Source organism: Macaca fascicularis, chromosome 8 (assembly GCF_037993035.2).
Source record: "Macaca fascicularis isolate 582-1 chromosome 8, T2T-MFA8v1.1".
Lineage (NCBI taxonomy): Eukaryota > Metazoa > Chordata > Mammalia > Primates > Cercopithecidae > Macaca > Macaca fascicularis.
This window is the reverse complement of record NC_088382.1, coordinates 91,088,286-91,105,009: the sequence shown is the minus strand read 5'-3', so window position 1 is coordinate 91,105,009 and position 16,724 is coordinate 91,088,286. Positions and strand designations below refer to the sequence as shown.

General features: G+C 44.8%; 1 protein-coding gene across 2 annotated transcripts; it reads left to right on the top strand.

The window, feature by feature from the left end:
- The first annotated feature begins 3,761 nt into the window (after positions 1-3,761).
- Positions 3,762-7,910, top strand: LOC135964760 (uncharacterized). 2 transcript variants are annotated; one of them, XM_065519399.1, is made up of 2 exons: positions 3,762-5,095; positions 5,415-7,910. In XM_065519399.1, the coding sequence occupies exons 1-2, from the start codon at positions 3,788-3,790 to the stop codon at positions 5,517-5,519; spliced, it is 1,413 nt and encodes a 470-aa protein (XP_065375471.1). In that variant the 5' UTR covers positions 3,762-3,787; the 3' UTR covers positions 5,520-7,910. The 2 variants fall into 2 exon arrangements, with proteins under 2 accessions (XP_065375471.1, XP_073856132.1); XM_074000031.1 differs by lacking the exon at positions 5,415-7,910 and having other exon boundaries at positions 3,762-4,144; positions 4,950-5,018.
- Positions 7,911-16,724: the final 8,814 nt, after the last annotated feature.

The window sequence follows — 16,724 nt, the reverse complement described above, 5'->3', positions numbered from 1 at the left end:
TTCTTAGACTATATAACATTGTTCGGAGCTGAGTGGAGGAGCTCTCCTGCCCGTCTCGTTTCACGAGCGAGGGAGAGTTCCAGGTTCGAACCTGTAATAAAGATCCTTGCTGCTTAGCTTTGACTCTGGACTCTGGTGGTCTTCTTCGGGGAATAAACGGTCTGGGCATAACAAATGGGGGCTCGTCCGGGATTTCCCCCAAGCCCACCAGACCCCCAAGTCAACGGATCTTAATCTGTAGGTAAGCCGGCTTTGTCACTGTCTCTGTCTTTGTCTCTGTCTCCCTGAAATTTCGCGAAATCCGTAATCTGTAATCTGTATTGGTCTGTTCTGTAAGTGGCACGGTCTTGGCGGACGCGCTAGAAGACAGCCACTCGGGACTGGTGGGAGACGTTCCCCAGTGCCCATCTGGGGGCCTCCATCCTTGGTTGCCCCGTCTGACTCAGGTCGGAAGTCCGACACGCGCTCGTGAATGCTCATCGTTATTACTGTCTGTCCGTTATTGTTAAGTGTTAAGTGTAAGCCCAAAACGAAACATAAAACCTTTTCTTCCCCTTCCAGGACCGGACCTGTCGGATACTCCCCTCTGCTTCACACTCATTTTCGTCCCCCCTTCTCTTTGTAGGAGCAGTCCAAAGATGGGCAACAACCAGAGGACGCCGCTCTCACTCCTTGTTACCAATTTTAAGGATGTGAAGGCTCGGGGGCGTAACTTAAGCGTAGAACTAAAGAAGGGAAAGCTAGTTACTTTCTGCCGTTCGGAGTGGCCCTCTTTCGGCGTAGGGTGGCCCTCCGAAGGAACTTTCTGTCTCTCTATTATTACTAAGGTAAAAACTAAGATTTTCCTGCCAGGGCAGTCAGGACATCCTGATCAAATTCCTTATATTCTAGTGTGGCAGGATCTTGTGGAAAACCCACCACCCTGGATAACTCCATTCATCCCTGAGCCCTGCAAAGTCCTAGTAACGCGACCTACAAGACAAAAGACTCCCTCTGCTCCCTCGGCCCCTGTGCTGCCGGACAGCCAGGACCCCCTAACGTTAGAACCCACATTTCCCCCACCATATCCGCACCTTATCCCGCAGGACCCAGTCCCCCAGGGTGGTGCTTCCGTAGAGGGAAACCGAGAAGTGGAAGCAGCCGAGAGCGAAAGTAACCTGGGGGGGCCGGCCGAACACGAGGCCGCGTACAGCGGGACCAAGCTTCCCGACTCCCTGACTCCACTGTAGCCCTGCCTCTCAGAGAAATAGGATCGCTCGATGATCCCGGGCTCTCCCGTCTCATGTATTGGCCTTTTTCCACCAGTGATTTATACAATTGGAAGTCCCAAAATGCTCGGTTCTCAGATAATCCCAAAGATCTAACCTCGTTGTTAGACAGTGTCATGTTTACTCACCAGCCGACCTGGGATGACTGTCAACAGCTCCTCCGAATCCTGTTCACAACGGAGGAGCGGGAAAGAATCCAAGTTGAGGCCAGAAAACTGGTTCCAGGAGATGACGGCCAGCCAACTGCAAATCCTGACCTCATTCATGCGGCTTTCCCTTTGACCCGGCCCAGATGGGACTACAACACGGCAGAAGGTAGGGGACGACTGCTCATTTATCGCCAGACTCTAATGGCGGGTCTCCGGGCTGCAGCTCGCAAGCCCACCAATTTGGCTAAAGTATATTCTGTGTTACAAGGTAAGACAGAAAGCCCCGCTGTGTATTTAGAGAGATTAATGGAAGCCTTCAGACAGTTTACCCCTATGGACCCGGAAGCACCGGAAAATCAGGCAGCGGTAGTAATGTCCTTTGTAAACCAGGCAACACCAGATATTAAAAGAAAACTCCAGAAATTAGAAGGTTTAGAGGGAAAGCAGATTCAGGACCTCCTTCAGATGGCCCAGCGAGTTTATAATAATAGGGATACTCCAGAAGAAAAACAGTTCAAGGCAACCAAAGAAATGACCAAAGTCTTAGTAGCAGCTTTCCCCCAGGCAGGAAATGGCCAAAACAGAAAGCAGAAAAAGCAAGGCCCTAGGCAAGGATTAGAAAAAGATCAGTGTGCTTATTGCAAGGAACGTGGCCACTGGATTAAAGACTGCCCAAAGAAACGGAGACCAGCTAACCCTACCTCCGTACTCGTTACCCAGGACTCTGACTAGGGAGGACGGGGTTCGGACCCCCTACCCGAACCCAGGGTAACTTTGCAAGTGGAGGGGTCCCCAGTTCGCTTCTTGGTCGATACTGGGGCGGAACGCTCAGTCCTAACCAAACCAATTGGAAAAATGTCTAAGAAAACATCCTGGGTGCATGGGGCCACAGGCATCAAAAAATACCCCTGGACAACCCAGAGGACTGTAGACTTAGGAACGGGAAAAGTCTCCCATTCCTTCCTAGTCATCCCAGAGAGCCCCTGCCCTCTACTAGGGAGGGACTTGCTGACAAAGATGGGGGCCCAAATCCACTTTGAGCCAGAAGGGCCCAAGATAACTGATTCCCAAAACAGGCCAATATCTATCCTGACTGTCACCTTAGAAGATGAGTACCGACTCCATCAAGAGCAAAAGCCCCCCGATCAGGGAATTGACTCTTGGCTCCAGCGTTTCCCTGAAGCGTGGGCAGAAACTGGGGGCTTGGGGCTAGCTAAACATCGACCTGCCATATTTGTGGAAGTTAAGCCAGGGACGGACCCGGTTCGGGTTTGGCAATATCCTATGCCCCTGGAGGCAAGAGAAGGAATTACGCCCCATATCCGCCGACTCCTAGACCAGGGAGTCCTACGGGCTTGCCACTCATCCTGGAATACTCCACTATTACCTGTTCGTAAACCCAACAGTACGGACTACAGGCCAGTACAGGATTTAAGAGAAGTTAATAAAAGGGTCATGGACATACATCCCACTGTGCCCAATCCATACACCCTTCTGAGTGCCTTACATCCCAAAAAACAGTGGTATACCGTTCTTGATCTAAAAGACGCTTTCTTCAGCCTTCCTCTGGCTCCCAAAAGTCAAGAACTCTTTGCATTTCAATGGACGGATCCTGAGAGGGGCATCAACGGTCAGCTAACATGGACCAGACTGCCACAAGGGTTCAAGAACTTGCCAACCCTGTTCGATGAAGCCCTTCATGAAGATCTGGGTGAGTACCGGCGGCAACACCCTGAAATAACTCTTTTGCAATATGTTGATGATCTCTTAATAGCGGCCAGGTCCCCGGAAACTTGTGTTCAAGGGACTGAGGACCTCCTGAAGACTCTGGGGGAGCTAGGCTACCGAGCCTCAGCAACAAAGGCTCAGATCTGCAAGTCGGAGGTAACTTATCTGGGGTACCTATTAAAAGGGGGGCAACGCTGGCTAACCAAAGCCTGAAAGGAAACAGTCCTACGCATCCCTAGACCCCAGTCAACACAGCAAGTGAGAGAATTCCTGGGGTCGGCAGGGTTCTGTAGGTTATGGATACCCGGATTTGCTGAGTTAGCCAAGCCCCTATACCAGGCAACAAAGGAACGGCAGCCCTTCAATTGGACGGAAGAGGCTGAGCTGGCCTTTCAGCAAATCAAAACTGCCTTGTTATCAGCCCCCGCGCTGGGGCTCCCTGATGTCTCCAAGCCCTTCCACTTATACGTGGATGAAAGTAAGGGTGTTGCAAAAGCCGTGTTAACACAGTACCTAGGCCCCTGGCAGAGGCCAGTTGCCTATTTGTCAAAAAAATTAGATTCAGTGGCTGCTGGCTGGCCTCCCTGCCTCCGGATAATCGCGGCGACCACCCTAATGGTCCGAGACGCTGATAAACTTATCATGGGGCAAGAGTTGCGCGTTATAACCCCGCATGCCATTGAAGGCGTCCTCCGGCAGCCGCCGGACCGATGGATGAGTAACGCCCGGCTCACCCACTATCAAGGACTGCTGTTAAACCCCCTCAGAATAACTTTTCTGCCCCCAACCTCTTTAAACCCTGCTTCACTGCTGCCAAATCCAGACTTGGATGCCCCGTCCCATGAGTGCACTGAGATACTGGCTCAGGTGCATGGGGTGCGGGAGGACCTGCAAGATCGTCCGCTCCCCGACACAGAACTCACCTGGTTCACTGATGGCAGCAGCTATGTCCACCAAGGCCAGCGGTATGCAGGAGCGGCTGTAACGTCAGAGACTGAGGTAATCTGGGCAGAACCCTTGCCTCCAGGGACATCGGCCCAAAGAGCCGAACTGATAGCCCTTACACAGGCCCTCACCCTAGGGGCAGAGAAAAAACTAACAGTATACACAGATAGCCGCTATGCTTTCGCTACTGCGCACATACATGGGGCCATCTACAGAGAAAGGGGACTATTAACAGCCGAAGGCAAAGAAATAAAAAACAAGCAAGAGATCCTAGCTCTATTAACTGCTTTGTGGAAACCAAAGAAATTGGCTCTCGTACATTGCCCTGGGCATCAGAAACCAACTACGCCAATTGCTCGAGGCAACTTCTTAGCCGACCAAACCGCAAGGAGCATAGCAAAAGCTCCCAGTCAGCTCCTCGCGCTCCAGCTCCCCGATCCTGGCCCGCGAAATTTGCCATGTTTTCCCGACTATACCGAACAGGATCGCGAATGGATGAACACGCTTCCCCTAAAACAGGTTAAAAATGGGTGGTGGACTGATATAAATGACCAAACCATCCTACCAGAAAAATTAGGACGGCAGGTGTTGGAACACATCCACCGGACAACCCACCTGGGTGCCCGGCGAATGATGGACTTAATCAGGCACGCCAAGTTTAGAATCAGGCGCATAGCTGAACTGGCCAGCGATGTCACAACAAATTGCAAAGCCTGCCAACTAAACAACGCTTGCCCCCAAACCCAGACCACCGCAGGAATTAGGTGTAGAGGAACTAGGCCTGGTATCTATTGGGAAATAGACTTTACTGAGATAAAGCCTGGAAAATATGGGTATCAGTACTTACTTGTCTTTGTAGATACTTTTTCAGGATGGACAGAAGCGTTCCCAACTAAGAGAGAAACTGCTCAGGTTGTAGCAAAGAAAATTTTGGAAGAAATCCTCCCCAGGTATGGCTTTCCCGTCCAAATAGGGTCAGACAATGGACCAGCCTTCGTTGCTAAGGTAAGTCAGGATTTGGCTTCCATTCTGGGGGCAAATTGGAAATTACATTGTGCTTAGAGGCCCCAAAGCTCAGGACAGGTAGAAAGGATAAATCGGACTCTGAAGGAGACCTTAACTAAATTGACCATGGAGACTGGCGCTAATTGGGTAGTACTTCTCCCCTACGCTCTGTTCCGGGCCCGAAATACCCCTTACAGACTAGGCCTCACACCATATGAAATCATGTATGGCAGACCCCCACCCCTGGTCCCCAGTCTAAAAGATGACTTACTCAAACCTGAAACTGAAAATGTCTCTGAGCTCCTGTTCTCCTTACAAGCCTTACAGAAAATTCACCAGGAAATTTGGCCCAGACTACGAGAACTGTACGAGGCAGGACCTCCGCCGACGCCTCATCCGTTCCAGCCGGGAGACTGGGTCCTAGTCAAGCGCCACCGGCAAGAAACTCTTCAACCCAGGTGGAAAGGACCACTGCAAGTACTCCTGACTACTCCCACCGCTCTCAAAGTAGAAGGCATCGCTTCGTGGATCCACTACACACACGTCAAACCAGTGGACCCAACATCCGACCTTCTCGAGCCGTCTGGAGCACCGGTTACATGGACTGTAGACAAAGCTAAGAACAATCCCTTAAAGCTAACCCTGCGCCGTCATCCCCATAGCCGTAACCATGTCTAGCTTACCTATGCTTTTATGCCTTATGCATCTGACTCTCCTCACTGCTGCGCCGTCTAATCCCTATGTCTGGAGGTTCTGGCTCTATGAGAACAAAACTCACCCCGGGGAAACCCCCCAAGCGGGTAAACTGCTAGCTAGCGCAGACTGCCCCCCCTCAGGGTGTAATACTATAGTTTACCTCAATTTCACTAGGTTCCAGATTGCCCAACCAGCAATACCCATGATCTGTTTTGAATATGATCAAACTGAATATAATTGTAAAAATTATTGGTGGCACCAGAGTGCAGGTTGCCCATATAGCTTCTGTAAGACGCACTCTGTCCGATACTGGAGAGAACGACAAGGGTGGTATTTTTACAAAACTGAGTCTCCCGTCACTTACACTTAGATAATTAGAGACCCATGGGACTCTCGGTGGACAACCCCACAACATGGGGGAGTATATTACTCATCAACTAGTACCTGGCCCAGTAGCCATTTATATCTGTGGAGAAGTCTAGTCCAGATTCAACCCTTAATCCACACACAAATCCACAGGCAAGAAACCAAGCTATCACAAGACTTGCAGCCCTTCTCCTGGCTAACTCTATTACGGGAAGGGCTAGCATTCGCCAACCTCACTGGTTTAGGCGACCTGTCCTCTTGCTTTATGTGTGCAACCCTAGGAAGACCACCATTAACGGCTGTTCCTCTATCCTCCCCTCCCACAAACTATACAGGTTTTAACTCATCGATAGTCACGATACCCGATGTAGCCCTGTACCATGACCCATACCAAGAGAAATACCCCTATTGTTATTCGGCATTTAGCAACAGCCTCTGTAACCAATCGGCTACATACCCTAATAGTCCCATATATGCTCCCCCTGGTGTGTTCTTCTGGTGTAATATGACTCTGTTAAAAACTCTGTCCAAAAGCATCTCTGACGGACAGTTGTGTATCCCTGTTACCCTAGTTCCCCGACTGACACTGCTAACCCCGGCAGAGTTCATAGGCTGGGCAGGGACCGCCCCAACTAAAACTGCGCGACATAGACGAGCAGTTTTTCTACCACTAATTGCCGGAATATCCTTAACCACCTCTGTCGTTGCAGCGGGGTTAGCAGGAGGGGCCCTACAACACTCCATGATAGAAAACGACAAGCTGTTACAACAATTCTCTGTTGCTATGGAAGACTCCGCCTATTCCCTAGCCTCCCTTCAGCGGCAGCTCACCTCCCTAGCACAGGTCACCCTTCAAAACCGCAGAGCCTTAGACTCACTCACGGCTGAGAAAGGAGGTACCTGTATGTTCCTCAAAGAAGAATGCTGTTTCTATATAAATGAGTCAGGGTTAGTTGAGGAAAGAGTCCAACGCCTACACGAACTAAGCTTAGAAATGAAAAAGCAACAATTCACTACAGCCGCTAACAATTGGTGGAGCTCTTCAATGTTTTCCCTTCTGGCACCCCTTTTAGGCCCCCTAATGTCTTTGCTACTTCTATTCACTATAGGCCCCTGTGTGGTAAATAAAATTTTACAATTTGTCAGAGAAAGGTTTGATACCATCCAACTAATGGTCCTCCGTAGCCATCACCAGCCTCTCCTGCACCCAGAAAGTGAGGCTATATTATAAGACTCTGGAAATCCAAGATTGGACATCCAGTTACTTATGAGAAGGGAGAAATGAAAGGACACAAAGATAGATGTGTACCCGCCCCCCACCCGCTACACCCTTGTTCTGCTCGCTAATCTTTGCACATACCAGAGATTTCGTAAGTTCTGTGAGTACCTGGTTTTCTGCACGTACCAGAGATTTTGTTTTGCACATACCAGAGATTTTGTAAGTTCTGAGGCAAGGTCACAAGACGTGTTTAAGTAAGATAAACTCTTGCTGCCATAAACCTGCTCTCCCGCCTCAAAGTTTGAACCAAAATATCAGAAATGGCAGGAACCAATCATAGTTAGCCAAATCGCCTTGTTCAAACACTAGCCAATCATATATCTGATTTGTATAATAACTCTATGCCCACTTTTCTTAGACTATATAACATTGTTCGGAGCTGAGTGGGGGAGCTCTCCTGCCCGTCTCGTTTCACGAGCGAGGGAGAGTTCCAGGTTCAAACCTGTAATAAAGATCCTTGCTGCTTAGCTTTGACTCTGGACTCTGGTGGTCTTCTTCGGGGAATAAACGGTCTGGGCATAACAGGATGAGCACCAGAGGACAGGGACTCCCCAGGCCTTTTGACAGCTGCTCCTCCCAACAAATAAAGGGTATACACGAACAAAATTAATTATTTTATGATATAGCTACTTTAAAAATACAATCTTTGCACTGCTTTTACATCTGAGTAAGGTAATTTCCTTTACATCTTGGTAAGAACAATAATATTCTTTTTTACTTAGAATACCAATGGATCGACTATATCTTTTCATTAAATATGGCCATCTCCTTTTTAAAAAAAGACTTCAGTGAAAAATGTGTATGGATCTGACTGTTTTTCAATACAAAGAAAAGCAAAAAGGAAGTTATCCCATCATTCTGAATTAAAACGCAATCTGCAAAATCTGTTAAAATTGTTTCTTATTATTGTGCCAATAACTAATAGCCTAATTTATTTTTATTTTTTTAATTATTTTATTTTATTTTATTTTTTTGAGACAGAGTCTCGCTCTGTCGCCCAGCCTGGAGTGCAGTGGCCGGATCTCAGCTCACTGCAAGCTCCGCCTCCCGAGTTTACGCCATTCTCCTGCCTCAGCCTCCCGAGTAGCTGGGACTACCTACTGGCGCCGGCCACCTCGCCCAGCTAGTTTTTTGTAGTTTTTTTTAGTAGAGACGGGGTTTCACCCTGTTAGCCAGGATGGTCTCGATCTTCTGACCTCGTGATCCGCCCATCTCGGCCTCCCAAAGTGCTGGGATTACAGGCTTGAGCCACCGCGCCCGGCCTACTGAGCTAAAGTTTTTCTTATAATATTAAACATAGTCTAAGGAATATTATGGTTTATATTTTCCTTACAATTCTGGAATAGATACATGAATCTATTCCAGAGTAGATGCATGAATCTATCCCAATGGTAACACGTACAGAGAGGATGCAAGATGCTTATAAGTAGGGAGATGTGTGTCCAAGGTCTAGTTTTGCCTGGAGCAAACCACTCCAGGTATTACTTCCTTCACATAAAATGAAAAGATTAGACTTCACTTTAAGGATCCTTCTAGCTCTAGCTCTAAAAATCCATCATTTGAAAATAATGTTTTTAATGTGTCAGCCCTTTCAGCTGAAATACAAATAAGTAGAATAAGACTGGGTTCTGATGTCTCACTTGTTTCCCCATTACAAAGTAATACAACGATTCCTAAGGGATTTTTCAACGCACTCTTGTGCAGCCCATCACTAAATGCCCATTAATCTCATAGAGTGAGGCTAAAGACACTTTTGGGGCAGAGTGGGGAAGATGATCTCACAGGAACAAAATCTGCAGAGTTCAAAGCTACACAGATTTACCACAAACATTTTCATTTTGTTTTTCCTTGATTTTATGACTTTTTCTACACTCTCTATTCTGAGTTGGAATCGGATGTCAATGTGAGCTAGTAACATGAGCCCAAGCAATACAAGATTTGGATGTGGAAAGTCAAGATATTCAGGGGCATATCTTAAAAGAAAGCTTATTTTTATACCTTTCAGGCATTTGTGTGAATACTTATGACATCTAGTGGTGAAAAACTGGGAAATGGGATAATCAAGGAAGAGGAAGTGGCAATGGCCTGAAGGAGAAAAGATTGTAGATAACAAAGAACTGCTTTTTTTTTCCAGCACAAAACTTATCCATAGAGGTGTCTAATTCTGTGATCCCTTATTTAAGAAGAAACGGTTAGAAGAAAACACAATATATAAGGGTTAAAACGATCCTTTAAAAGCCAGACTCTAAAGAATCTGGAAATATGCCATTTACAGCAGCCATCCCCAAGCTTTCCACGAATGGAGAAGTGGGTTGGGGAGGGGGGTTGGTTTGGGGATGAAACTGTTCCACCTCAGATCATCAGGCATTAGAGCATTAGATTCTTAGGAGTAGGCGACCTACATCCCTTGCATGCACAGTTCACAATAGGGCTCCTGTTCCTATGAGACTCTAATGCAGTGAATGATCTGATGTGAGATGGCACTCAGGCAGTAATGCTCAGTTGCCTGCTGCTCACCTCCTGCTATGTGGCCAGGTTCCAACCAGGCCACTCCCGGGTACTGGTCCACTGCCTAGGGGTTGGGGACTCCTGATCTACACGAAAGAAGAACTTCATCCATGTATATTTTTCCCATCCAGAAGGAAGGAAAACAATCATTCAAGAACTTCTGTAATCTACTACAGCTCAATCCAAGTCTGCATGGATCCACACTGGTCCTCAAGACAGCTGAAGCAAGAGGACCTGTTGTAGCAATATCTTTTTATTTCCCATATACTAACATAATCTTTAAAAAAATCTTCAGTAAAGACTGAGAATGCTTTTTGCAGTGATGTTAGAAGAACTAGGAAGACACTGAAACTGTATTTGGCGTGTTGGGATTCATTTTAAAAGTAAATGCCTAATTTTTCATAATCAGACAAATTTGCAGAATTTCCAAAGAGAAGAGATGTAGAACTTTTTAAATAAAAATAGTAAATTACCGTATCTCTTAGAAAACAGTGAGAATTAGAAAGCTACTAAAATGAAGAAAGAAGATACATATAGATCAAATGGAGTTGAAAATAAACAAATAGTGTGTGTGTGTGTGTGTGTGTGTGTGTGTGTGTAAAAATAATGGAGAGGAGGCCGGGTGCGGTGGCTCAAGCCTGTAATCCCAGCACTTTGGGAGGCCGAGACGGGCGGATCACGAGGTCAGGAGATTGAGACCATCCTGGCTAACACGGTGAAACCCCGTCTCTACTAAAAATACAAAAAAAACTAGCCAGGCCAGGTGGCGGGTGCCTGTAGTCCCAGCTACTTGGGAGGCTGAGGCAGTAGAATGGCGTAAACCCGGGAGGCGGAGCTTGCAGTCAGCTGAGATCTGGCCACTGCACTCCAGCCTGGGCGATAGAGCGAGACTCTGTCTCAAAAATAAAATAAAATAAAATAAAATAAAATAAAATAACAAAAATAATGGAGAGGAGTGGTAATGAGGCCACGTGAACGGAAAGAGTCCTTTTAATAATACTCTTAGAACTGATTACAAGTGCTCATTCCTTTAGGTTCCTGAACTGTTTGGCATTTCTCAATGAGGTTCATTCTAGAAATATTTTCATTGCAGGTCTATCAGCTCTACCATGTACTTCCCTCCAGTACTGAATATTCCATTATTGCTTAGACTATTCCTATCTGAAGTATGCTCCAGAACTTCTGCAACTCTTATCAGCATTTCTCTTCTACTCTGTAGAGATGGTGGTAGATGGAACTATGTAAGTCACCTCTCTTTGAAATGTAAAACAAAAACAAAATTCAAAGGCCCCCACCAGCCATCTGAATGAACTCCCTTCTTGTCCAGGGCACCTGAAAGACTGGTTCTGGCCATGATGGGAAAAGGGGGGTTGGAAATGCCTTATCATGCCCTTCTTTCTTTTGAAATTCAGAAAAAGCCGATCAGCATTTGACATCAACACAGATCTTAAGTCTGTTAAGAAATATTTACAATCTATTTTCTCTGAAGCCTGCTATACGGAGGCTTATCTGCATGATAAAACTTTGGATTCCACAACCTCTTATCCTAACTGGAACATTCCTTTCTATTGATAATGACTCTTTCAACCAATTTCCAGTCAGAAAAATTTTCAATCTACCTGTGACCCTGGAAGCCCTCTACCCCACTTTGAGTTGCCCTGCCTTTCTGGACTGAACCAATATATATCTTAAATGTATTTGGGTGATGTCTTGTATCTCCCTAAAATGTATAGAATCAAGCTACACACTGACCACCTGGGGCACATGTTCTCAGGGTCTCCTGAAGGCTGTGCCACAGGTCCTGGTCACTCATATTTGGCTCAGAATAAATCCCTTCAAGTATTTTACAGAGTTTGAGTCTTTTCATCGACAGAAAGCAAGGCCCTGAACATTCCGGCATATATGCCTTGCCCAAGATGGATGTTCCCATTAATATGTTAACCTAGGTATTAGTTTCCACAATTAAATTTATTTGCAATTACTCAAAAGTTATTTATTAATTTGGATTGCCTATTATACTACTGCTCCCCCCTTCTTTTTTTTTTTTTTTTTTTTTTTTTTTTGAGACGAAGTCTCACTCTGTCACCAAGGCTGGAGTGCAGTGATCTTGGCTCACTGCAACTTCTGCCTCCCGGGTTCAAGCGATCCTCCTGCTTCAGCCTCCCGAGTAGCTGGGATTACAGGCACCTGCCACCACACCCAGCTAATTTTTTGTATTTTTAGTAGAGATGGGGTTTCACCATGTTGGCCAGGATGGTCTCGGACCCCTCACCTCGTGATCTGCCTGCCTTGCCTCCCAAAATGCTGGGATTACAGGTGTGAGCCACCGCGCCCGGCCTCCCCTTCCTTTTATAAATAGCCAAATGCTGGGAGACTCTGGAATCCATTCCAGACACTGAGAACTGTCTGAGAATTGAACTGGTTCAGTGGATACATAATACATTTCCTGTAACTGGGGCTGAAAGAGCTTAAATTAGAGTTAGCTGCTATGCAAATAGAAAAAGAAGAAGAGGAAAAGAAATCAAGTTCTCAGAATCCAAATGCCTAAAAAAAAGCTTTTAGGAACCAAGAAAGGCAAAAATATGTTTTATGCATTAAAGCTTCTCTTGAGATCTTTCATACAGCCAGTGGTGTTCTGGAAGTCAAGAGAATAGGACCTAACAGAGGCTCTATCATAAACCATTTGTGTATCGTTGAGCAAGTCACACACATTTTCTAATTCTTCCTTTCGTGATCTTATAAAATGAAAACATAGCCATAAAAAAGAACAAAATCATGTCCAACATGGATGCAGCTGGAGGCCATTATCCAAAGCCAATTAACACAGAAACAGAAAACTAAACACAGGATGTTCTCACTTATAAGTGGGAGCTAAACAATGGGTACACAGGAAACAAAGATGAAAACAACAAACACTGAGGATTCCAAAATAAGGAAGGGAGGGAGGCAGCAAGGTTGAAAAATTAGCTATCTGGTACTATGTTCACCACTTGGGCTATGGGATCATTAGAAACCCAAACCTCAGCACCAGGCAATATATCTATGTAATAAATCTGCACATATACCCTCTGAATCTAAAATAATTTTTTAAAAGCAAAGTATCATACAACTATAAAGGTAAAATAATAAAGTCAAACTGAAATTTCCAATAACTATGAAAGAAATAATTTTTTCATTAAAAATAAAATAAAATGAAAATAGTTTATTAGATGATATCTGAGGCCCCCTTGAGCTTCAGAATTTGATTTTTTAATAGTTTATTATATCTACTTTTTCTTATTTTACTTTCTATACTAATTATGCTCCTCAAGTTCTGAGTTCAATACCTTTTGAAATTTGAACAAGAGAATAACAAAATAAAGATGATACCTGTTTTCTCACTGCTATGGGAACACAGAAAGTAGAAAAATATACCAGAGAATTATCTTGGGAATGAAAGCTAAAGAAAAAAAAATCATGAACTTGATTTAGGCAATGACATATAACATTAGTTTTATGTGATATGTACAATAATTATTTTATTGACTGTTTAAACATTATCAGTTTGAAAGTTAAAACTAATGATTTTCTCTTTCAAAGGCTGAAGAGAGTAGGCATAAGGAGTCAAGAATTCACAAAGTTAAAAATTGTTTTAAAACAATTCTACATATTTCAGGAAAGAGTCAAGTACCTGAAATGAGATTGTGTAGCAGGACAAGCCACAGACAAAACTCCTCAGACACCGAGTTAAAGAAGGAAGAGGTTTATTCGGCTGGGAGCATCAGCAGGACTCCTGTCTCAAGAGCCGAGCTCCCCAAGTGAGCAATTCCTGTCCTTTTTAAGGGCTCACAACTCTATGGGCGTCTGCATGAGAGGGTTGTGATCAATTGAGCAAGCAGTGGGTACGTGACAAAGGCTGCATGCATCAGTGGTCAGAGTGAAACAGAACAGACTGGGAAGTTTTACAATGTCTTTCTATAATCTATAGATAACATCAGTTGCTAGGTCAGGGGTAGAATTTTAACTACCAGGCTTAGGTCAGGCAGGCCCAGGCCTGGTTTCGGGTCTGGTTCCTAGGCACCAGGCTACCTGCCTTTAGTTTTGCTTCTCTTTCCTTTTCTGAGTATAAAACCATATGAGAGGGTCTGTCTCTCTTCTCTCAATTGAACCCTCTGTAAAGTGCCTTTCAGCCCTGAAAATCTAAGATGCTATATTTATATCTCCTGGACTTTTGTACAAAATGACTCTTCCAAGTCCCTCCACTCTGGGCTTGGGGTTTATTTGATTCCATGGCTCCTGTTTGACAATCATGAGAACAAGGAAGATAGTGGATGAATAAAGATGGGAAAGGTGAAGAGATTTAGAACCAAAGATGAGTTTCACTGTTTTTACCATTCTTAAATTTACCTGGTGAGGACCATGAAGTATAGGGAGCCTAGAAAGAGAAAGAAACAAGAAACAGGAGTGTAAGCAAACTAGTATTACCAGGCGCATGCAGGAAAAAAAAAAAAATCGATGTTTTTTTTGTTTGCTTTTAGAAGAAATGCTGGGTTTTGCATTCTAGCCCCTCATTCATTCAAGACTCCCTTTTGGTATTCAAGTGCGATCTGCAAGTGGGTGGTGTGAGTTTGTATATTTACAGTAGCACTTTTCAGGAAGTGCTAAAGTAAATCCTGTGGTTGAGAAGTTTCTTGCACAGTACTTGAGGAGCACAGATTGTTTTGGTTTCCATGTTATTTATTTAACTTATAAACTAAAGTGTGAGAGCATATATACCACGCACACAATTCAGAGAATACTTGCTACTCTATGCCAGTGGACATTTCAATGTAACAATGTTAAAAAAAAAAAAAAAAAAAAAAAAAAAAAAAAAAAAGCTCTGGGGCCAATTCTGATAGTGTTCTTTTCCCAATTAGTAAATTACCGATCAAACAACATTGAAAGTCCACATGCTTATCTAACGTTTCAAAGTGATTTCTTCCTTTAGTAATAAAAATGTTCTTAAAGAGAGTGAAAAGATTAATTCTACAGGGAGGAAACATAGGACATACAGCAATTAAATAACTATGATCTAAATTATTTACTACATTAGTCTGCCTTTGTTGAAACTTATTTCAGGGCCTAGTTTGATATACCTGACTAGCAGAGAATTACGGAGTTTTAAAAAATCTGAGGCCAGCTGTGGTGGCTCACACCTGTAATCCCAGCACTTTGGGAGGTGGATCATGAGGTCAGGAGTTCAAGACCAGCCTGACCAATATGGTGAAACCCCGTCTCTACCAAAAACACAAAAATTAGCTGGGTGTGGTGGTGTGCGCCTGTAATCCCAGCTACTTGGGAGGCTGAAGCAGGAGAATCGCTTGAACCCAGGAGGCAGAGGTTGCAGTGAGCCGAGACCGTGCCACTGCACTCCAGCCTAGGCGACAGAGTGAGACTCCATCTCAAAAAAAAAACGAACTACATGCATCACATGTGTCCTATACTGTAATGCATAAATTCTGTTCAAAATCATTCTTGTGTTTGTTTAGGTAACATCTGTTTCCATGTCAGTCTAATGCTTTGTAAACTTACTGAGGGCAGGGAGCATGTCTAACCTAATGAGAGTTGTCTCAAATAAATATCAGTCCAGAACAATACTGTTATGCATACCAAACCCATCCCTGCATCTCCCCCACCATCTTCTCAGCCAGTAAGAAACTGCCTCTGCCTGACTCCGTGCTGGACTACTTGCTCTTGTCAACCTTCTATAACCACCAAACCGGTCATGTATCATGACCCTGAACAAACTGGGCCCTGTATTGTCTCTGTAATGAATCTCCTCTTCTGGAGACATTATTAGCAAAACAATCTTCCAGGAACTTGCCTTATATCGGTTCCATTTTCTCTGAGGCTGCTTTTCCAGCAAGAAGTGTTACTGATGGATAGGCCCTTCTGCTCATCACAGAGCCAGCCCTTTTAGAACACATTCTTATCTTTGAGGATTTTGGCAGCAGGTACTCCACTGTTGAGCGCTTACATTTAGATGAAATTAGGTAGATGAATTCCCACCCCTATAGTGAGTGACATATATGTGTGTATATATATATATTTATTTTACTTCTTTCTTTTTTTTTTGAGATGAAGTCTCAATCTGTAACCCAGGCTGGAGTGCAGTGGCATGATCTCGGCTCACCGCAACCTCTGCCTCCTGGGTTCAAGAGAGTTATCCTGCCTCAGCCTCCAGAGTAGCTGGGATTACAGGCATGCACCACAGCACCCGGCTAATTTTTTATATTTTTAGTAGAGATGGGGTTTCACCATGTTGGCCAACCTGTCTTGAATTCCCAACCTCAGGTAATCCACCGGCCTCAGCCTCCCAAAGTGCTAGGATTACAGGCGTGAGTCACCGGGGCTGGCTGTGAGTGATATTTTTATCAGTAAATGGTTATTAGTTTCCTAGGGGAAGAGACTAAAGGATTAGATATAAACATGTATTATATCTACTCAAATAATTCCTGTATATGTACTCATGAGGGGCACAATAATTTCAGACATCAGATAGCATCCATTGAACTCTTGCGGCTGCCTTATCATCAAGTAACCTATATCTCTCCTCAATGCCATTAGCAGCACTTAGCAGCTCAATTTTTGATCTCCATTTGTACGTAGACTTTAGAGTCTCTTTAAATTGAATAAAACGGCCGGGCGCGGTGGCTCAAGCCTGTAATCCCAGCACTTTGGGAGGCCGAGACGGGTGGATCACAAGGTCAGGAGATCGAGACCATCCTGGCTAACATGGTGAAACCCCGTCTCTACTAAAAA

What these genes read in the sequence shown, in the direction of transcription:
- LOC135964760 (XM_065519399.1), top strand. Translation starts at nt 3,788, where the DNA reads ATGGGGCAAGAGTTGCGCGTTATAACCCCGCATGCCATTGAAGGCGTC. An exon ending in GACCAGCCTTCGTTGCTAAG is followed by an intron (nt 5,096 to 5,414) that starts GTAAGTCAGGAT and finishes TCTCCTTACAAG; the next exon opens with CCTTACAGAAAATTCACCAG.